Source organism: Hemisphaericaspora subhashii (assembly GCF_019202705.1).
Source record: "Hemisphaericaspora subhashii strain CBS 10753 chromosome Unknown scaffold85, whole genome shotgun sequence".
Lineage (NCBI taxonomy): Eukaryota > Fungi > Ascomycota > Pichiomycetes > Serinales > Debaryomycetaceae > Hemisphaericaspora > Hemisphaericaspora subhashii.
The window spans coordinates 37862-61157 of NW_026057245.1; the positions used below are offsets into that span (position 1 = coordinate 37862).

Consider the following 23296-nt stretch of genomic DNA (forward strand, 5'->3'; position numbering starts at 1 on the left):
ATGGTTGTAAATAATTTTTCATCTAACAAAATTGGCATCTCATCTTAAAGAAAAAAATTATTTACTGCATAAGATGGTAAGAGAGAGAGAGATGGGGGTGGTCGTGTCTTGTACAAAATAGATTGGTTGCAAAAATTATGGTTACTATGAACACTGTACAATAATAATTCAAAAGGTTATAAACCTCCCATTTAATATTGTATGAAATTGTAACATTTATTTGATAGCATACATTCCTTCTTGGTTGTTAATCTGAGACGAAAGACAAGTTTGTAAATTTGTTAGTGTTAAGTACAATTTAACAGAATATCAGAGTTCTTTTAAGAAACTTTGTTAATTTTTTATCAAAACTTATGTATTTACACCAATCACGATCTAGAAAACAACACTAGCTCATTTTTTAAAAAAATAAAAGGAGGGTGGTAGATACGGCGATATGGTAGAAAGTGCTAACGAAGAATTTTACCATCTAAGATCAGTTTACTGAGTTTATAAAATCGGCATCCATGAACACTAGCAGTAGAATCTAATTAACTTATATGATCAATGCAGCAGGAATGTGTCTACTTCCAAACATTCATTTGACTGTCCCGTTTGTTAGTCTTGTCTCCAATATGTTTTGGAATAATTGGACTATTTTGTTGAAACACAAATGTCGGAGTAACTAAGAAACAATAAGAATATTTCAATTATAGCATTAAAATCATAAATCAAATAGCCACCTTTCTCAAAGGAAGTTTGTATATACTTGAAACATCACCCCCGACAGGTGCCACACAATTATCGTCGTCAAATACATCATTAGTAATCTTGGTCAGTAACCTCGTTTCTATCACACCATCAACTATTACATTTATGATGGAACTCACGGTGATTAAGTTTAAGGTTATGAAATTCGTTAAATATATCCATCCGATTGTACCATTTGGTGATTCATCTCTTAAAACAATGTTATGATATCTCCTTATGTATTCACGCAACTGAAAACCATAAAATCAAATTAGGAAATATTTTTGTTTTTAAGAATTTTCTAATTATTACGTTTAAAATTAATCAAACTCTAAGCCAATAATTTTTCAGGGATAATAACCTGATAATTCGATATACATGTACGGTACATACCACGAACAATGAAAATACAGGTGATAGATTTATAAAGTGAATGATCAAATTGTCCAGATCTAATACGTCACCTAAATCTATCAGGTTATGATCTACAAAATCTAGTACAACATAGTCGCAGTATAAGAAAAGCCATCTAAAAATAGGTTAAGATTATGATTTATAATCGCTTGTTTATCTTCTGGCCGTATTAATCTGATGATTAATAATTGCAGGTGGGGCTGAGTTTTTTTGATACCGTTTTGAAAAATTTCAATGTGTGTTGGTTGATGAATTGCAACCTCGAATGTAAGGGTTGAGTGGTGGCATGACAATTTTTAATCAAGGGGGGAAAAAGGAACGCATTAGTTTTTCCGAAATTTTCCTTCTTTTCGGAAAAATTATGATTGCACAAGATCGTTACAACAATAGAAAAAAAAATGTGTACCCGCGAGATTAATTCGGAATGATTTCTTTTATTCCCCCGAATTCATTTTGAAACTAATGCAACCCACTTTCGTGATTCAATTTAAATAGAATATTTCCCACATTTTTGGTGTTTATGGGTTCTTACCAAGGGATAAACAACTATTCAAATGACTAACAACCTACCCGAACAACAAGAACTTGTACCCGAAGACTTTATCAGGAATAGTAGACTGCTTCTGCAATCAAACTATATTCTTTCCAAGAAAAGTATTGGGACTGGTTCCTATTCAGAAATATTTGAATGTAAAAACATTCATTCACAAAGACATTATGCCGCAAAGAAATATAAAAAGAAACTAATGTATGGACTTGAACATATGTTAAAGAATGAGTTCCTTGTACTTAAATTAGTTTCAATGACCCACCCAAATATTTTATCCCTAATAGATTATTTTGAAACTGAAGATAGTTTCTATATTGTTACAGATTTGGCCAGGGGAAGTGATTTATTCCATCGGTTAGGTCAAAGTCCTGGGTTTAAACTTTCTGAAACCGATACTAGGGAAATCACAGCTGGTCTTGTTTCCGCAATAGAATATCTTCATGAACATAATATAATTCATCGTGATGTCAAAGCTGAGAATTTATTATTTGGTAATCATCAAACTAATTCTGTAATTCTTGCTGATTTTGGATTAGCAAGAGTATTACAATCAAAAGAAAAGTTATTTAAAGTATCTGGAACTTTAAGTTATATGGCTCCTGAAATATTTACAGGAAATCAAGGATATAGTTTTGAAGTTGATATATGGGCAATTGGTGTCACTGTATATTTTATGCTTTGTGGATATATGCCATTTGATTGTGAAAGTGATGAAGAAACAAAAGATGCAATCAAACATCGAAAATATTTATTTGAACCTGCAGGATATTGGAAAGGTATTTCTGCCGATGCTAAAGATTTCATCGAATGCTGTTTGAATCTTGATCCACAATCAAGAATTACTGCTTCACAATTGATGCATCATCCTTTTATTGGTGGATATAGCGCAATCAGAACTTTTGAAAGACCAAAACATCAATCTTCCCGTTCTTTATCTTCAATTTCACTTAGTACAATTTCATCCGGTGAATCATCAAATGGCTTACAGACAAGTCCATTCCTTTCTGTAGAAGCAATTGATAATTCATCCTATTCTGGTATAGCTGTGTCGGTATCTGAAGATGTTAGAATAGGAATTATACTGGGAGAAGAGTTATGTCCTACTCCAGAATGTGTATCTCAATTAACTACACCTTGCATATCTCGTGAAGGATCACATGTGAATTTGAATAATAATGGGAAGACCCTAGATGGTCGTAATAGTATTGGTACAGCAAGTTTCTTTATGTAATAGAATTGTTTAGACTAAAAGTTTAATGAAAAGTTAATTTAATGATTTCAAATTTAATTTTTTTTTTCTTCTCTGTCTCAGTCTCTCTGGTGCACCTAATATCCTGATAAACAACAACAAAACAACAACTATCAATAGAAGAAGACATCCTCTTTATAGAACACCTTCCTCATTTGTACATTACGAGGACATAAGCATCATTCCTATAACTACTACTACTGACAGTATCATTTAATTTTGATCTGGACACACTATTGTATATAAAATCACAACACAGCTGACAAATCACATCAATCTAACTAATGTTTGATTATACTTCAAAGCCAAGAGAAGAACGAGATTTCAAAGAAATATATCCTGATTTCGATGAGACTGAACAGCTACCTGTATTCATACTACACAACGAAGATGAAGAACTACTAGAAGATGAACCACAAGTCAACAACAATATCAATAACAATAGCCTAGTAAACATTGGAGAATTAAAGAAACCAACATTCACTAGATTAGAAAATATAGAACGTCCCAATCAAAACATAAAATTCTTAAAAAGTCTAACAGATTATGGATTCCAAGAACCTAATAAAGTCAACACCAAACATGTGTCAGAAACTTATATACGACCATTTCAACTCCCACCAAATTTCACATCATCAACTGAGCAATCAATAGATACAATTGAAAAACTAATAGAAAGGAAAAAGAATCTAGTTGAATATGATATGGATGAACAAGATTATGTATTCATCAAACACAGAAATTCAAACCCAGAAAATGTCATAAAAATAGCTCCCGAAATATTTGAAATCATGATGACAACCCTAGAAAATGAATGGAATAAACTTGAACATCAAATGAATTCAATGATCAGTAATTCCGGAAGCCTTAACGATACAACAGGGAAATTACTCACCATTGGCCACAATAACGCCAAATATGGTAATGATGACGGAATAGTGCCTGGATCAATGTATGACCAAAAATGTGCCGTCTGTAATGACAGTGACTGTGACAATTCCAACGCAATCGTCTTCTGTGATGGCTGTGACATTGCCGTCCATCAAGAATGTTATGGGGTGGCTTTCATCCCAGAAGGACAATGGCTATGTCGGAAATGTATGATTAATAAAACCAGACCAACCGAATGTGTATTTTGTCCAAGTACAACCGGGGCCTTCAAACAATTGGATAATAGTTTATGGAGTCATGTTGTTTGTGGATTATGGATTAATGAATTATATTTTGCTAATCCGATATATATGGAACCGATTGAAGGTATGGATAATATCCCCAAAAGTAGATGGAAATTGACTTGTTATATATGTAAACAAAGAGTAGGGGCTTGCATTCAATGTAGTAATAGAAGTTGTTTCCTGGCATATCATGTTACTTGTGCTAAAAGAGCAGGACTCTATATGGAAATGAGTAAAGGTATTAGAGGGGCTGTCAATAATAAAATGACATTGAAATCATATTGCGAGAAACATAGTCCAAGTACTTTTGATGTGGATGAGGTATTTAGGGGTATTGAAAGAACTAGGTTATTTTTCAGGGATACTAAAATATTAAATGAAGAAAATGCTAGGTTAAGTATTAGTCAGAAGACAGCCAATAAGTTGAATATATTCAAATGGAAAACCGAAACTGGAACGCCAATTGCACCTAAATTATTTTCAGATGTATTATTAGACATATTGCTACGTTTGAAAGTTCAGAACCAAACAACAATCCCAGAAGAAACAAGTAGTCAAGTCCTTGGTCTTAATCGTCTACCAAACAGAACAAAACAAGAGATTATACAAGATTTACGAGGCATTTGTGATGAAGTATGTCGATATTGGTGTCTCAAACGAGAACTCAAACGAGGTGCGCCATTAATTCGAAAGAATAATAATCTAGCAGCTACAAGTTCTATATTATATGACGGAAATTCGTTGGAGAATGAAGGAGGAGATGGATATCAAGATGAAAATAAACTCAAAGAAAAGATCAATTTCGCCAATAGTTTAATTAAAGATTTGGAAAAGTTGTCTGATATGAGTCAGAATTTATTACAGCGACAGTTATTGGAAGATGAATTAGATTTGACGGCATTTAATAGTATTGACACGGTTTATTTCCCCATTAAGACAATTATTGAAATCACATTTGATCAAATTAACAAAAGGATTGATGCAAATGAATTCTTTTATAGTTATAAACCCAGAGACTTACCAAATGCACTTTCATTAAGAGAAATTGCGGAGAAGAACTCTAAATATGGATATAACAACTTACCCGAATTACTTCAAGATGCCGATCTTCTTATATCTTCTACCTTGAAAGAGAATAAGCCAAGTACAAATATCCACAAAAAGATGAAAGTCTGGGGACGAGAGTTTAAAAAACAATTAACAGCATTGCAGAACGTGGAAAGCATCTGCCAAGAATCTCAAGGATTACTAACCCCTCCCCACATAATTGTAGACGGGACTCGTATATCTTTGAAACCAGTCGATTTCCAACAAATTGCACGGGAGAATGACCTTAGTGATGTTGATGATATAGAATTAGACGATGATAAGCAGTTGTTGCAGCGGTTTTTGGATGAATAGCCCAAACTGCGAACTCGGGTTGCTAGTTGAGTTTAGCCTTAATTTATTAGGGTTTACTAGCCTACATGTATGTGTTTATAGATTGAATGTATCAGATATAATTTTCTTCAAGATACGATCCTTCTTTTGGTGACATTGCGGATCGTATATAGAACCGAATCTAGGTCTATATCTCGTCTCGGAAAGAACCGGCTTTGAAGTGGACAATTTATAAATTTCGAGTAGTATACCGTGCTGGGCTTTGCAGTTTCTCGTTTCTCTCTGCATTACTTATATTTTTTTGTGATGTAATTATCGCCTTGAAGATTTTTCGAAAAATGAATCTACTCAGTTGCGATGCTCGGATATAGACATCCATTCGACGTGTCTTTGCGTACAGATCTAGAGTCTGACACATTCTTAATTAATACTAGCTAAATATAGATTTTCTCTTTGCACATCTTGAGCGGCTTGTTGAGAGCAAAATGTCAAACATGTGTCCAATCATACCCTGTCGTCTTATCGAGGAATTTCAGTATCTTAAGTGATTTAAATGCAAATAGATATGATATGGGATTAAGTAATTTTATTCCATGCCAAGTTGAACCATTCGAAACGAGACGCATGCAGGTCTTGCAACCGAGTCTAAAAAGAAGGTGGTTGTAGAGAGCAACAACAACTAAGTAAATAATGCTAGATCTTTTAATATTTTATTTTATTGTTTTGGATCCCTCAGTTTCTTGTCATTAAAGATAGAGAACGAAAGACTAAATAAAATTGATCCAGAAGGTCAAAGGAATCAAAAAAATAATATATTATTTTGTGTGTGCCTGTTTCAGGTCAAAACGCCGAAACGTATTTTTGCTCAATTTATATTAAAACATTCCGAAAGGGGTTATACCAAGCATTATTTTTTATGCACAAAGTAAAATTATTTTCTGTACCTGAATTTTAAATAATAATTTTTTTTTTCTTTATTCCGGAATAGCAACGCAGAAAAAAAGTCGTCTAAAACTCAAAAATAATATTTTAAACAAAGAATAAACAAAAACATCAACAATGAACGAAAAGGTACCATTTTCTTTCTTTCCACATTAGCTTTGATACAAAAACGATATCAAAGAACCAGTTTCAGAATTTTTCCAGTCTGTTTTTTTGATTTGGTTTCCTTTTGCTAATCAATTTCATTATCTTTCATGTTGATTCTTTAGAACCCTTTACATTCCTTTTAATTAATACTTATACACAACACCACCAGATACGCGAAAAAAATAGCTTATACGCGCATATTGACACACTAGATCTGTAATTCACACATATAAACTTATCATGATATCTCAAACACCAGCTACGACGCCATTACAAAACTCGGAGAACAAGAAGCTACCCTTAATAGTTGATGTTGCTCTCGACAATAATGGGAAGCAATTATATCAAGTCCATGAATCAACAAAATTATATAGAAAAGAAATGCCCAGATCTACCAATTTTACAGCTACTTGTAATGCTCCTATGGTGGATATTAATGAGGCAACTCCAATAAGGAGCCTGTTGGGAACAATGAGTCCCACGTCTGTTCCTGCTAGAGTGACATTTGAAAGTGATGATCTTGACGTTTCACCAATTTCAAGTAGAAGAGCCGGTGCTTTGTTCTCGAAAGTGAATGATCCAAGTGAGCTTGGTTTAAGTAGTAGTCTGTCGGGTACTAATGATAATGACATTTGGTCCGAGGATGTTGAACAAGCCTTTGAAGAAGTTTTGAAAATTATTCCAAAGAATGGATTGAATAAGATAAAGCTCGCTGGTAGATCTTGTGGAAGAAATGAATTGATCTCAGATTATATATTAACAAAGACTGGTAAGTTTAGAACTAGAAAACAAATATCTTCCCATATTCAAGTTATCAAAAACCTAGGACAAAACGCCGAGATTATAGATTTGATCAATGATGGACCAATTTATACATCTAAGAGAGAACAAGATGAAGCAAACAAGAAATTCGAAGATATATTTTCAAAAATCAACTTAAACAAATCACTAGGTATCAGTGAATCAATCAAGACTAGTGCTCCAACTACTGGAATGCCTCCTGCAAAAAGAATGAAGACAAGACGTAACCCAAGGATACATTTCCACAACTTCTATATGACAACAGACGATCCCTATTCCAAAAAGCCACTTATTTTATCCATACAACCAAGTAATGAAGATGTCCAATGTTTGAGGCTAAAGAATAACGTAAACATGTCTAACAGGTTTCCAGGACTAGATGAATTCAAGAATTGTTCTGATATTCCAATAATTCATAACATGGTAAAATTGGTACTCGGTAAAGTACCTGAAGGTTTTAGTATTGGCTCTGGTTTTAAGTCTACCTTTAGTTTGAAAAGCGATGATCCTTCTGGATCCTCAATTCAATTGAATTCATTTAATAATATATGTTCATATGGAAAACAAATTTTAAAATTCAATCAAACCGACATACACTTCAATGTAGAGCAAGATTTCTTAATACTGTTCTGGAAGAGATTTTTAAATGGATTAGCAACCAAGAGTGAATTACAAAAAGCCTCAGCATTTAAGGGATTAACCATAAAGCAAATCTTATATGAAGCTGGTCCCACAAGTATTAAACACGGAGAAGATGCTAGTTTAATTGCTAAACTGAAAATTAAATGTGTTATACTCTGGGAATTTGCCAAAGTTAATGAATTAAAAGATGCCATAACTACAACCTCAAACTTAATCTTACCTTCCCCTCAAATCACCGCACCTAATGACAATATAGTTTCTCAAGTATTTAACCATAGTTCTACAACGATGCCTCCCATCCTGAATCCGAACTGGTCAGTCGCTACTGCGAATTCAACATTCTCAACCGCCCAATCAGCAGCCGCATCCCAACTAAATACAGCTAGTTCAATTATTGTCGAACAAGCGTCTGCATGGGACCACCCCCAAGGAAAGTCACAAAATAAACTTCAATTTCAAAGCGGAGTAACTACTGATCTAATCATGCAGCCACCAAACGCATCTCTATATCACTATCCACAAATCTCCACACCCACTGGTACTTCTGCTAGTGTTAGTCTTGCGTCAGTACCTCAACAAATGCCAGCTTCAGTGCCTGTCCAAGCTTCAACGAGTCATCCTTCCGCGAATATGGATCTTATGATGCTTTCAGGGAATGAAAGTGTGGGGAATTATGGAGCGCCAGTGAAGAATGAAGAATATGAGATTCATGCGCCTGATTATTCACGGGACATGTCTGGTAATTTCAATTAAGTCCCACTGTCCTTGGTGTATATATTGCTTTATTTGCATTGGTTTTTGCGTCTGTTCACTTCAGATATATCTGTATTTAGTTTGAATATTTTTCTGGACAAGATCGAGTCTTGATTTCAATCTTGTTATTCTGTATTAGTTTATATTATTTTTTATGTTTCTTTTCTTCGAGATTTTTGGTGTTAATAGTGTAATATACAAGGAATGGTTGTTGCTTATTTGATTATCAAATTTCGTAGTGTCTCAGTTTTCAACCCCTTTTTAATGGTTGCAAAATTTCCGAATGACTGTTAAATTATAATTCGGAATATTTTTTTTCTTGTTTACATTCAATTTTCCGATAATTATATCCAAATAAAGAATCACTCAAGTGTCACTTGGCAACGCATGCCACAAGAAGCAGTACAATGTAAGACTGAAACTTCAGGTGCATATACGATGAACATATCCGCGACTGACATGACTGTGCGTATTATCACATATCCAATTGAAAATAAATTATGAAGTTTGCCTACCAACCCGGTCAAATCGTGAAGAACTCACAACACATTCAATATAATTCTATTGTGAATATGACAAATAGCTATGATAAAGAGAATCTCATATAGACGTTATTTATACCGAAAGTAGCTATGATCCAAATGTTTGTACCCTTTGGGTGCAATTTCTCCTTGTTGAAATTCTTTCCTGCATATAGATAAATGACATCACATTTTTGACTCCGTTTTATCTCATCATCAAACCCATGAAAAAAAAATCAATTCACGGAATTTATTATGTGTTAAGGATCTCATCTCATCAAGTTTGAAAATACAGAGTAAACATGGATAGTAAGACTATTGGTATCTTAGGAGGTGGTCAATTGGGGCGTATGGTAGTTGAAGCTGCTCACAGACTTAATATCAAAACAGTTGTCTTAGATGCGGCAAATGCCCCAGCTAAACAGATCAATGCCCTTGATGAACATGTTGAAGGTTCATTTACTGATTATGACTCTATTGTCAAGTTGGCTGAAAAATCAGACGTCTTAACTATTGAAATTGAACATATTAATGTTGATGCATTACTTAAAGTACAAGAAAAATTCCCAAAACTTGAAATCTATCCATTACCGGAAACAATTAGATTAATTCAAGATAAATATAATCAAAAAGAACATTTATTAAAACATAATGTTGCTGTTACTGAATCAATTGCGGTTGAAAATAATACTGAAGAAGATTTATTGAAAATTGGATCAAAGTATGGTTTCCCATTTATGTTAAAATCGAGAACTTTAGCTTATGATGGTAGAGGTAATTTTGTAGTCAAAGACAAGACTTATGTCAAACAAGCTTTAGAATTCTTAAAGGATCGTCCGTTATATGCCGAAAAATGGTGTCCATTTACCAAAGAATTAGCAGTCATGGTTGTTAGAGCATTAGATGGACAAGTTTATGCTTATCCAACTGTTGAAACCGTTCATCAAAATAATATCTGTCACTTAGTCCACGCCCCAGCAAGAATTGCTGACACTTTAGCTAAGAAGGCTTCCCTTTTAGCCCAGAATGCAGTCAAGTCATTCCCAGGTTGTGGTATTTTCGGAGTTGAAATGTTTTTATTAGAAGACGGAGAATTATTAATCAATGAAATTGCCCCAAGACCACACAATTCAGGTCACTATACCATCGATGCATGTGTCACTTCTCAATTCGAAGCTCATATCCGTGCTGTCGCAGGATTACCTATGAACAAAGGGTTCACCGAATTAGCGACCACAAACACCAATGCAATCATGTTGAATGTCTTGGGTGATAAAGAAACTGCCAACAAAGAATTAGAAATTTGTCGTCGTGCTTTAGAAACCCCACATGCATCCGTATATCTTTATGGTAAGACCACCAGACCAGAAAGAAAAATGGGACATATCAATATTGTATCTTCATCTATGGAAGATGCCGATGCTAGATTATCATATATCTTAGGTGACTCGGAATCGATTCCAGAATCCTTACAACCAAAAGAAACTCCATCAGTGGGTATAATAATGGGATCAGATTCCGATTTACCTGTTATGGCAGTTGGTGCCCGTATCTTAAAAGAATTTGGAGTTCCATTTGAATTAACTATTGTAAGTGCACACAGAACCCCACATAGAATGTCACAATATGCAATTGAAGCACCAAAACGTGGATTGAAATGTATAATTGCCGGTGCTGGTGGAGCTGCTCATTTACCAGGTATGGTGGCTGCTATGACTCCATTACCTGTTATTGGTGTCCCTGTTAAAGGGTCTACTTTGGATGGGGTTGATTCCTTACATTCTATTGTTCAAATGCCTAGAGGTATCCCAGTTGCTACTGTTGCTATTAATAACAGTACCAATGCTGCCTTGTTGGCTATTAGGATCTTGGGTGCGGTTGATAGTAAATGGATGACTGCCATGGATAAATATTTGTTGAGAATGGAAACTGAAGTATTAGGAAAAGCTGAAGTTTTGGAAGACATAGGATACGAACAGTATTTAGATGAGAAGTTAAAGAAATAGATAGTTTTTTGAGAACTTGATAAATGACAATAATCTATATTTTTTTCAAATAATAATGCAAATATTAATATAAACTTTATGTGTAAAAAGAACTAAAACTAGAATTGACCAAACTTAACTTTCTATAAACCTCAAGAAATTCCCGACTGTTCTTGATTCTAACTAATGTACAAAATTGAATAAATGCAAAAACTCTCGATGATAAATGCTGTATGTATTAAAACTTAAGAGTCTTTCCCTTCTTCTTCTTAAGAGTTCTTTGTTTATATATTTGTTTTCTAGAATCTCTCCAACCCGAAGTACTTACCTTTTGTTCAGATTTATCGACTTCCATATCTTCTTCAGGCTTGTCATCAACAGTCTCTTCCTTTTTGGCTTCATCTTGTTTAACGGTTTCTTTTGCTAACTTATCAGCAATTCTCTTATTTCTGTCATCTACGAACTTGCTGAATTCTCCTTTACGCTTGACTGATTTAGCTCTTAATTTTGATTTAGATCTTAATGATTTGGCCATTTTTATATGTTAATTAGTTATAGTATATTCCAAGAGATAAGATACACGAGATATTCAATAGCTTGTAAAAATTATTATTGATACCTCATCGCATCTTCGATTTCGATAAATTCAGTCATGTGACCTTGGCTAGGGCTCTGCCCTAATTCAATTTGATCACATGATCCCTGAATTATTATATGCAGTATGAGATTCTCAACCTATTTTTGGTGTGGAGCGAAAAAATGTTGTTTTAAGGAGCGTTTTGTATTATGTAATCATCTCCTCATATTTTACGTAATCAAAACCATTACATCCAAACATCAATATATTACCCAGTTACTCTTGTGAGAGGAAAAATCCACTAGCAACCGAAAAAAATTTCACTGCAAAACACACTAACAAAATTTCGTTCACGCACTCACAGTAACAATTTTGGTTTGATTAAGAAAAAGTTTTTTAAGTCCCCTTCTTTTACTTTTCAATCTCTCTTTCTTAATAGGTATTCTTTAGTAAAGCAAAAATGTATGTTCATACATCATAAGACCAAGCAGATGACAAGAGAGATAGAGACGATCAGAGGGGATATGTGTTAAGTGGATTTAAACTAGTTGAAATGGGATCAGAATGAAGGAAACATGATGAGATGAATGAAATGAACTTCGAAGGCAAACTAGGGATGAACAATCTAACAACCACAACTAAACTACTACAGTATGATCAATCTAAAGACAGTAAATAATGGATTATATTATATCAATAAATTAAAATGCATAATGTTCGAAAGCATCATCAACCGAATAAATGTCAACATTTTTATATGGAATCTAATTAAAACGTATCCAACTTTTCCTAGTCATTATATTGGAATCAACACAAATACCCCTTGAGCATCATGATACTCGACCATCTGCAGAGAAATATAAATAGACAAATATACTAACTTTAATTAATAGGGCTAATCTTAGAACTCAAAAGAGACTTGCTGCCAGTGTCATCGGTGTTGGTAAGAGAAAGGTTTGGTTAGACCCAAATGAAACCACCGAACTTTCTAATGCTAACTCCAGAGCTGCCATTAGAAAATTATACAAGAACGGTACTATTGTCAAGAAGCCAGACACCACCCACTCCAGATCTAGAGCTAGAGCTTTATTAGAATCCAAGAGAGCCGGTAGACACATGGGTTACGGTAAGAGAAAGGGTACCAAGGATGCTCGTATGCCATCTCAAGTTTTATGGATGAGAAGATTAAGAGTTTTGAGAAGATTATTAGCTAAATACAGAGATGCTGGTAAGATTGATAAACACTTATACCACAACTTGTACAAGGCTGCTAAGGGTAACACCTTCAAGCACAAGAGATCTTTAGTTGAACATATTATCCAAGCTAAGGCTGAAGCCTTACGTGAAAAGGCTCTTAAGGATGAAGCTGAAGCTAGAAGAGTCAGAAACAGAGCTGCTAGAGAAAGAAGACAACAAAGACTTGCTGAAAAGAAGGAAGCTTTCTTGGCTGAAGGTAACTAAATTCTTTATTGAATTCATATTTCTTTGGAAAAGGTGATATAGAAAGATGATGAAGAAGGAGAATGTGTAAATGGTGTTGGCATTTTGTTTTTGTGTATTTTGGAGATGTCTGGATGTTTAATATTTATAAATACGAAAAACCCCCCAAATAAATGAAATACATAAATTTTATCGAAAACTCCTTTCTTTTTACTACTACGACAGCTTCATATGTCTTGAAGTATTCATCTTTTTCAAATGAAGAATAGCGGCTATTCTTTTTGGTCTTGTAATGTGTATTTAATAATTTGTTCATGTGTACTTTTTCTTTTTCAGTTTATATCTGGTAATGTATAAAAAATCGTATAAAAAGAGAGTAAATTGTAGAGTCGTCTGGGGACGTCTTACCTAATTATCCTTGCGAGAATTCTGATGACGATCAACTTGTTAGGTGAGTCGTGTTTACGTTTGTCTTACAACTAGTGGCAGACTATTAGAAGAGATGGACAGGTCCATTTATTTTGACAACCATTTACTTTTCATGGTTGCAAAAAATCTACAAAAATCAATAACTGACAAATAATGTAATATTAATTAAAAAACGATAAATAAAGAAATAAAATAAATATAAAAACGATAGATGAACTGAAGGAAGCTAAAAAGTAATGATGTAATTAATAATGTAACTCATCATAAACGATGACCAGGTACTAAGGAAAATAAGATCGTCATAACAGCAGTTGCCAAAATAATCAAGAACAATACCCAATGACTTCTTTTCAAAATAAACAGATAAATAAACTTTTCTCTAACTTTAATAATTTTACTTCCTTTAGCTGTTGTAGCAAAGCTTTCAGAATATCCAAACCAAGCCATTATTGGATCAATCAAATACGTGGCTGAAAACAACAAATAAAACCCTACGAAAAAGGGTAATAATATGACTGGTCTCATTGATTTTCGATAGTCTAAGAAGACAAGAATAAAACTTACCCAAAATCCAATGAATAAACCAAAGAATCCAAGAATTGTACGCCAATTTCGAGAATTGTTGATATTTCTAGTTGCCATATAATCAAGGAATTTAGGTAAATGATCTAATTGAATCTTATTAAAAATATAATTCTTAACATTATGGAAAATATCAGGATCATCACGACCATCAACTTCAATATTTTTAATTATGGCAGAATTTATATTTGATGGTAAATAAAGATTCTTTTCTGAATCTTCCACAAAATATTTCAACATTAAATTATGGGAAGATTCACGTAATCTATCTCTGGTTATAAAACTATCACTTTGGGATTTTGGAGTTACATCTCGAAGTAATTTTTCAATCATTACTGGATTTATTGATTTTCTTTTACTTTGAGGATCAGCAAATGGGTTGGCATTTGTTGCTGCGGCGGTAGCTGCGGGTCCACCTTGGCCACCCAGTAAGGAAATAAATCTAGCTGCCGTTGCTTTCTCACCTTGTTCCAATTGGTTCTCATATGAGTATGAATAATCACCCTCGTCGATACTGTCATTAGTTTCATCAATTAATTTTGATTGAGAATTGATTCTCTTTTCAGTTGGTTTTTCTTGAGATTCTCCACTTGGTAATCTATTAGTGTTGATGAATGTAGGTGATGACCTAGTGACATTACCCATTTTACTTATAGATACAATAGTGGGAGAGAATCTTCTGTCACCACTTATGATTTCTGTAGATTGTAGTTCTGCATTATAGTGTTCAATCAAATCATTTAATTTAGGATCAACATTATCTAAATTGATATCACCTCTAAGAAAAGCTGATAATCTATGAGAATCATTTTCTTCTAAAATATTATCATTAATGATTAAATCCAATAATATTGATGAACTTAAAGATTTATGTTTTGATCTATCGGAAATAGGTTGTGACATACGATAATCAGCAATAATATCTTGAGGATGAACCCCCAGTTGTTGAAGACCTTCACCAGCATCGACATCTTTTGAATGATGAAGTACAGTGGAAGTTCTAACAATTGAATCTCTTAATCCTTTAACATAATGTTTACATAAATTCAAATGATTAATAAGATCAAACCAGAAATCTAAATAATCAACTTTTCCTTCAACATCTTTCATAAATTGATAAAATGTATATAGATCAACTGGAGATTTTGTTTTATTGGCTAAGATTTCTCCTAATGTTGGTAATCGATTAAGATGAATGGATTGATTCGTGGCATTTAAGTTGTTGATGTTGGCTAAGTAATGTGAATTTGGAAAATTCACTTGATACTTTTCATCATAGTTCAAATGCTTCATGATTAAAACAAATCAACTGTAATGTGTAAAATCTATATGAAATGATATGCTAACGAAGGGATATTACAGTTAAAGGAATGTCGTGTGTATATATGGTATATATGGAATAGGGTATACAAATGAACTCTACTTGTCTAGTGGTAGTATTATTCACAGAAGTAGGTGTAGTGTCTGGTAACTAATATGAAAAAGTGTATGATGAAAATAAGATAAAACCCTAAAAATTTGAATTCGTGTTTTTTTTCTTTCCTTTTTCTTTTTGCTTTTTTCTTCGTCTGGCGGAAAGATTCTCTTGCGTTACTCTCGGAAATTCAAAATTAAATTGAATTCAAACTCAATTAGAGAGATCAATTAAGCTTTCAAACCCCGGGGGTAATAGACGATGCTAAAGAATACTGTCAAGAGTATTGTAATATAGAAGAATGTAAGAGAGAATAAGAATAGAAGTGGTATGTGTAATTATAAGCTTCCCTAATTAAGCGACAGGAGAATTAATTTCAATAAATTAAATTTTGAAACAAAATCGTAAATTTTAATTTTAAATTTTTTTATTTTCTTCGTTAAATAATTTATTTTTTCTTCGACAAATTATTTTTACCCAATTAGGTTAACAAGTAAATAAACTTAATTTATATTTTTGTTCATCATTTCTCTTCAATTGTTACATTTCTTTTCAATTATAATTCTTCTGAATAATTATACCCCTGCATTGTCTGTTCTTTGTTTCAACCCGAAACAAACAAAAAGCCATTGGAGACCGTACGTATTCTCTTGATTAAACTGCTTGAGACAGAATTCACCAAGAGTGGATACCATTGTGTAGGGGTTCAGATAATACAAGAATCAGGAGTTCATGAAACCTGTCAAGGAGCAGTGGGTTACTCATTGTTTACAGATAGAAGTTTTTGAAAGGCTACTCACAATCAAACAATTCTAGGTATGTAGGATAACAAATAGTCATGATAAATCGATTCTCGATCAAGTATTTTTCGCCTAGATGGATACCAAGAACCATTTCAAAGTGGAATATGTGTTCTTGGGACATTGTTATATCTTTTTTATGACAAGATTTATATTTCATATTTTTCCTATGTCACATTTCGAAAGCTTTAAAAGGAAGGACATTTCCTGTAAGTTTAGTTTAGTGTTTATACTTGTTTTCTTTCGATATGGACTATCTACTCTATTTTTAGACTTATACATGTATATTTATTTCTGTAAAGAGATACTATTATTCAATTAATAACTGAATTTAAACAAGTCACCTGTTTTGGTTTATTTATTAAGATTACTATTATTAAAATATAGAGATAACGATATTTGTAAAATATATTACCGGTAGACAAAAGATCATATGACGCCATTAAGTGGTTACGAAATGGTTGTATCGAACTTGAACTAGGGAAAACGGGCAATGAAGCATCTGGAAATGATTGCTAAACAGGATAACAAAAGTAGAAACAGCATAAATCCGGACTTCGTGTTCCTCATGTTGAAGCTAGATGAAGGAGAAAAAGAGCAAGTTGAAGCCCGGGATTGCTGGTAGCATTGCTCAGCTTTGACTTTCACTAAATGCTTGACTGATTCTTACAGTTAGTCGCAATTGCAAAGTCATAATTCAAAATCAGGATCAAACCAGAAAGCACTAAAACATAAGAAATAAATCTCAGAAAATATCAAAGCTGCAAATAATCTAGCTCTTGATGGAAAATCAAGTATCGTTGATGATGAAACTGCTAGCAGGTAGGTACTTTGATCGAGCCGTGGAAAGCATCAAATGTATAGGTATATTGATTCAAATTGTTTAAGGGTGATAATTTTCTTTACTAGTTTCGTTCGTGTTCTGCATTACATTCTGTCTCCGTTGGTCTCAACACAGGATTCAACGCGGAGCATGAAGCTATGAAAGTAGTATTGAAAGAAAATTTTCAATGCTTAAGCAATAAGAATCAATATATCTACACAATTGTGTGCTGCTTGGTTTTAAAAAGACAGATGCTTCTATCTTTTCACTGCTGGCAAACATCTGATCGACGAATGCCGTCAAATCTAACTGCTAACAATGAAAACTGAATTGGATATGATGTCTATCGGTCTACTTTTGCAGATTTTATGTTTTAGGTGTTATCTCCAATGTTAAGGTTGTTTTCAGATTTGTTCTTGAATTTTGAATTCGTTGACTCTTTTTGCATCTGATGCAAATCTGGATATGTGATTTCGAGATAATGGTTTTGTTAAAGTTCTATTAAGCCCGCTGGTAATACGCTTCGAAGTCATGATGTTGATTTCCATGACATCCTTGTTCATACTAACATTTCAAAGTTCTTCGATATATTTTCATAAAAAAAAGGTCACGTGATAGCGTTTATTTTCCAGCATCTACATTGAAGAAATCACATTCAACCTCGACAGTTATTGGCATATTAACATCTCTAAACCATGTGGTTTGTGTGATGTTGTGTTTTTGGAAACTAGCTGTTCATTTCAGGGCTCTTAGTTGTATTCTTGGTGTTCGATCTTCATAAGAATCTCACGTTTTATTTTTCAGATTCAGTTTTTTTTTGCAAAGACTGTTGCAAATTATTTTGCAATAAGACACAGAATGTTTTATTCTACTGATAAAAAACTTGAATATTACCTTATATCCAAGTACCAACCCCTTCTCGCACATATCTTTATAAATTCAAATCAGATGGAAATGTTTGTGACTTGAAGAAACGGATGTACAGTTGAAGCTTCTCTCCCAGCAGGTGAAAGAAAATAGAGAGACTGAACCTTATCCGAAATAGCCATTTCAAATGTATATACTGCCCATAAATTAAGTAGCCTTTTTCTTTGAAAAGAGCCTTATCAAACTCGTTAACACAAGGCGCATCCCATGTGTTTTGTTTCACATAAGCCGTTTTTATTGGCCGATTTTTGATGCCGTTCCAGTTGCTGATGTCATTCCAAGAAAAAATATGTTGCAAGAATGCAAAATACTTGCTGCGAAAAACGAAAATCCTTTGTTCATGTGGCACAACAATTTTGTGAATTGCAAACATAAAAACGTGCCGTTGCTTCCTCTTCTCGTACGTTTATATAAATAGATGGATCTCTGTCCATTCTTTCGTCTAATTAAAAATTATTAAAATTGATATATTATTTGGAATTACAGTTATTATATATATACATAATGACAAAAAATGAAAATCAAACTAAACAAATAAAGGATGTCTTGCAACGAAAACTAAACTTTTAAAAAATGAAATAGAAATGACAAAAAACTAAAACCACCCACGAATAACCCTACCACTAGTTTACCAGAACCAGCTGAAAAAACGAAAACCCAAAGAAAGTCCATAACTCAGAAAGAGACCTGTCATAGAAAACACTAATCAACTATCTCTTCCTTGACATAATGAGAAGCATGACAATGCAACCCATCATCTTCAGTCTTATGTCCCAAACCTTGCAATTTATGCAGCACAGTTCCTTCGCATTTTTGCATTTCAATATGTCTTTCCAACCATAACGCATTATTTTCAAAATATTGAAAACATCCAGCACATCTACCACTATGTTGATTTCTTTCACTTGATTTCGTACCTGGAGGATAAATGAAATGCAATGCCTTTAAATGAGTCTTAAATGTGTCTCGTCTACTAAATCCACCAGTTGGATGACATTTCGTGCCGATATTTCCATCTTCTTGATAGAAGGGACACATGAATGCTTTGGATGAACTATGTTTCTTTAAATGACGAGTGAGGTATCCTTTGACTTTGAATGTGGCATCACAATGGGGACATTCGAAAATATTGTCGATGGTTGTACCGTCCTTGGTGGCGATTGTCTTTTTACAAACTATGGTATTGTTGGTTGTGGTTGTGGTTGTGATGATGGTAGGTTCATTATCGTCGTATGAATTTGAGGAGCTTGAACTATTGGATCTGACTTTTTCAAGTTGCATTTGAATGAGTTTATCTGATTTTTTGGTGTATTTTCTCTTTGGTCGTGCTTGTTCATCCTCTTGTTTTCTCTTTCTTTTGTTGGTTTCAGTTGGTTTCTTTATGACTAATTCATCGTCTAATGGATTGACATAGCTTTCTACAGAAGATATCGAACAAGTGCTTGACATGTATGTGGATTGTCCAGATGGACTTCCCGATTCTTGTCTAGTAACTTTTGCAACCGATCTTTGAACTGGAGCAAAATCATCGAAATATGGAAGATCCATATCAAAGCTAGAATCAGGGAAGTATGGTAATCTAGTAGTAGGTTGAGGTTGTGATGGGGCCGGTTTTTGTTGAGGATATTGTAAGCCAGCTTTAGCCATTTCAAATTCAAAATTTCCCGAATAGAGAAGTTGTGGATGTTGATGAAGAGATGAAGGAGCATGCAACATGTTGTTATTCAATGAAATATCTGTAGGGGTCATTTCACGATGAATATTATATTGATAGTGATTGTGAGCTTCATAAAAATCGTCAAATATAGGTACTTGTCCTGCTTGGTTATATGCCAAATCAGTTTTGGACGTAGTCTGATAAGTTGGATGATGTAATGAATTTGAGTGGGTATTATGGGGCACACTATTATTGAAGAATTCGATTTGATTATTGTCACCGAATCCTAACTCTAAATCATCAGCAGCACATAGCTTTGGAAAGAATCCTTTGAAGTTATTGAGATTTTGTACATTACTAATTATTGGGAATAATTCGAAATATCTCTTTGTTCCATAAATTAATTGATTTAATACTTTGAAAACATTTAGTTTTAATGATAATAAGTTTGGTAAAGTATAATTCTTATAATAATCGGTAGGGCTTGATGTTGCAATACCAACATTTATTTTACCACCAATGGTGGTGGTACCCTGCGTCAATAAACCTATGCCAAGACTAAACATTTTTTGCAACTATTTTCTATGCAGTTGTATGTCTGAGATTAAGTTATGAAGTGTCTATTAGTATTATGTACTTGATGTAGGTTGTCGTGGTATTATGTCTATCGGTCTATGTTCTATTAGATCCAGATCTATTTGGCTTATTCTATAGGCTTTTGTTCCGTCAGGAAAAACAAGTAGAAAGCTGTTGTATGTGGCTATGTTCTTTTTTCTCTCAGTGAGTAACAAGAATAGATTGCAAAATGTTCTTTAGTATAGTCCTTTAGTTTCAAACTATTTGAATGATACAAAAGTTGCAAAGAAGTTATAAAGAAAGAAAAAGCCAAAAGTTGATAGTTAAAATAAAAATTAGAAAAACAAACGGATATATTTAAAATAATTCCCAACCTCCTTCAAAAATACACAAATTGATTTTGAAGGGTTTAAAGAAGAATTTAAAAAAGATTTTTCCAATTTTTTGATGCCGTGCGATTTTCAAATCTCCAAAACTAAAACTTTAATAAAAAAATTTCTGTTTACAGGTTAGCTCTCGGTCTTATTGTTCCATAATCCACAACCGATTACAATTGCAACAATATCAAGTGCTTTTCATCAAATTCTTTAGCTGATTACCAGGGGATGTGCACTACTCATCAGCTGATGGTCACTCTATAGGGCCATTACTAAGCATTTCGAACTTACATAGGTTCAGCCACCGGAATTATCATTGCGAAGTGACTGACTTGATATAAGCCTCTTTAGAAATGCCTTTCGAAAAAGTAATGTACTGCACATAAATATATCTAACCTGCAAAAAAGTTGCAGATTTCAAGAGATTCAACTATTAACGAATTGCTCGCAACCTAGTTGGACATAGACATCGGTTAAAGAAGGTATTTAGTTTGCTTCTCCAACTCCACCAACACCTTAACATTTGACAATTTCGCTATTCTCTTGAGGTGGGGAATGTAATTAATCGGCTTCTGTCAACGTTCGTTCGTCTTCTTTTCCCCTCGAAGGGTTTCTGTTTCTCTCGGTAGAAGAGATAATTGAATCAAATATAGTTTTGTAAACCAGTTGCAATTTTGATTGTTCAAAGTCAAATGGAATCATCAGAACAATGAATGATTTATTTTTAACTAAAAAAATAATTGTCACTTTCTGAAGATAACGAAGGCTAAGGAAGGGACGATTTCTGATTTCTACTTGAGATTAGAGTTGCTTATATGACTGTGTATCTAAGCTCTCTGATTCCTATCAATATCATATCAAATATTTAGACACTTTCGATATTTGGAAGCAGATCTGTGAGGTTAAACAGATAACGGATTTATATCATTTCAAAAATTTCTCCGTCCTTCATTAAAAATATTAGAATTTCTTTTTTCATTGTTTGTCGTTATGGGGAACCCCGGCAATAACTCCGAATCATGCATTATCAATTAAAAATAATATTCACGTTATTGTGGCTGAGGATACAATCAAATCAAATGGTTGCAAAATTCAATCGAGGAAGCAATTGAAATTTTCGTCACACTAGACTGCGTGTTACCTATGACAACAGCCACTCACCGCATTCAACAGGGGCCCGGAATATAAATCTAAACTAAACTATGACTTGGAAGTTAAATGCATGACCGTGCCTCGAATAATTATTCGCGAGAGAAATAATAGAACTCTGTCAAGTTTTGGCGATCTTCTATTGTATTACCTGATCGATAAGGCCGATCAATCTAGATTTTGAAATTTGACCCAGCGGTAATCCCGCTAAACTAAAAATTGGCTTCATTGTTTGTCATGTATAATATCTTGATGTTAATTGGACGGCTAAAATTCTATTGTTGCCTCAAATATTCCAAAATTGGCTGTGGAGGATCTATGTAGACCTTAGAAAGCATGCCAATTCCTGATTACTAATAACTATCAAGACCAATACACACGGAACGTCTCCACAATACCTACTTCTACCACACATTGCAACCACACTATTGTTGGCAACATGTAAGTTATCTTTTCTGACTTCAATTAAACAAAGCGAGTGACCTAAGCCCCGTGACTCCACAGTTGGTTCCGTAGTAGGAGATATTGTGTCCAAGATTTGCTGCAAATGTCGAGATTCCATTGAGATTGTTGAAAACCCCATTCCAACCAGCTTTTCGGCCATCTGGAACAAACTGTGGTAATACTTTGTTTCCTTTCTAAGAGAGCTGAATCGATTTATAAAGCGTTTTAGGAATAGCGGCTTACTGTTAAACTAAGAAGATGAAACCAACTAAGAAGATGCTGAACAGCGAGTAGCCTAGTAAATCCAATAAACGTTATTCCCAGAGCAGTACTTAATTGCAAAAGCCAGTTGTGGCATAACCTAAACCCAATGGAACTCAGACGAATACTAACAACTGATTTAAACTTCACGGAGATTCTCCCTTAACTACTCATTAACACTTATCCTGGGGTTGGCCCCGTTCACCAATTCTTTCCTAACACAGCCAACTGAGAGCAGTAATGCGGCACAAAGACTAAGTGTTGGAATTTTTCAGGTTCCATCCACAATTATGCAGTCGTTACATTATTGCTACACAATGGATGATCTTAGAAATAAACTACATTGCTACCTCGAACAATTGAAAGCCGTTGAACGTTTTTTCCTATAAAAGAAGTACACTATTCGCGATCTATGGGTCAATTTAATGATTTTCATTATTTTGTAATTGGTATGTCACTAGCCAATTTCGCAAAAGTTCCGTGATTAGAGACTCCAGTTGTGGTAGCCACGTATAGAATATGGTATTGTTCAAGTTAGGTCAGGGCCAATCT

General features: G+C 33.8%; 8 protein-coding genes across 8 annotated transcripts; 5 read left to right on the forward strand and 3 right to left on the reverse strand. All coding sequences in view use genetic code 12, as the record gives it.

Moving 5' to 3' along the window:
• Positions 1 to 1697: 1697 nt before the first annotated feature.
• On the forward strand, positions 1698 to 2924 carry CMK1 (protein kinase; the record flags this gene model as incomplete). Its single annotated transcript, XM_049405726.1, has 1 exon — positions 1698 to 2924. One exon carries the CDS (start codon positions 1698 to 1700, stop codon positions 2922 to 2924), a length of 1227 nt encoding a protein of 408 aa, XP_049264695.1.
• A 302-nt stretch (positions 2925 to 3226) lies between these two features.
• On the forward strand, positions 3227 to 5518 carry J8A68_002020 (uncharacterized protein; the record flags this gene model as incomplete). The annotated part of the gene is made up of 1 exon (XM_049405727.1): positions 3227 to 5518. One exon carries the CDS (start codon positions 3227 to 3229, stop codon positions 5516 to 5518), a length of 2292 nt encoding a protein of 763 aa, XP_049264696.1.
• Positions 5519 to 6826: 1308 nt separating this feature from the next.
• On the forward strand, positions 6827 to 8782 carry TEC1 (transcription factor TEC1; the record flags this gene model as incomplete). Its single annotated transcript, XM_049405728.1, has 1 exon — positions 6827 to 8782. The coding sequence occupies one exon, from the start codon at positions 6827 to 6829 to the stop codon at positions 8780 to 8782; it is 1956 nt and encodes a 651-aa protein (XP_049264697.1).
• An 823-nt stretch (positions 8783 to 9605) lies between these two features.
• Positions 9606 to 11309, forward strand: ADE2 (phosphoribosylaminoimidazole carboxylase; the record flags this gene model as incomplete). Its single annotated transcript, XM_049405729.1, has 1 exon — positions 9606 to 11309. One exon carries the CDS (start codon positions 9606 to 9608, stop codon positions 11307 to 11309), a length of 1704 nt encoding a protein of 567 aa, XP_049264698.1.
• Positions 11310 to 11526: 217 nt separating this feature from the next.
• Positions 11527 to 11823, reverse strand: J8A68_002023 (uncharacterized protein; the record flags this gene model as incomplete). Its single annotated transcript, XM_049405730.1, has 1 exon — positions 11527 to 11823. The coding sequence occupies one exon, from the start codon at positions 11821 to 11823 to the stop codon at positions 11527 to 11529; it is 297 nt and encodes a 98-aa protein (XP_049264699.1).
• Positions 11824 to 12518: 695 nt separating this feature from the next.
• RPL19A (60S ribosomal protein eL19) lies at positions 12519 to 13326 on the forward strand (the record flags this gene model as incomplete). The annotated part of the gene is made up of 2 exons (XM_049405731.1): positions 12519 to 12580; positions 12771 to 13326. The coding sequence occupies 2 exons, from the start codon at positions 12519 to 12521 to the stop codon at positions 13324 to 13326; spliced, it is 618 nt and encodes a 205-aa protein (XP_049264700.1).
• Positions 13327 to 13995: 669 nt separating this feature from the next.
• Positions 13996 to 15609, reverse strand: RAX1 (Rax1p; the record flags this gene model as incomplete). Its single annotated transcript, XM_049405732.1, has 1 exon — positions 13996 to 15609. The coding sequence occupies one exon, from the start codon at positions 15607 to 15609 to the stop codon at positions 13996 to 13998; it is 1614 nt and encodes a 537-aa protein (XP_049264701.1).
• Positions 15610 to 18982: 3373 nt separating this feature from the next.
• On the reverse strand, positions 18983 to 20503 carry STP1 (Stp1p; the record flags this gene model as incomplete). The annotated part of the gene is made up of 1 exon (XM_049405733.1): positions 18983 to 20503. One exon carries the CDS (start codon positions 20501 to 20503, stop codon positions 18983 to 18985), a length of 1521 nt encoding a protein of 506 aa, XP_049264702.1.
• Between the last annotated feature and the right edge of the window lie 2793 nt (positions 20504 to 23296).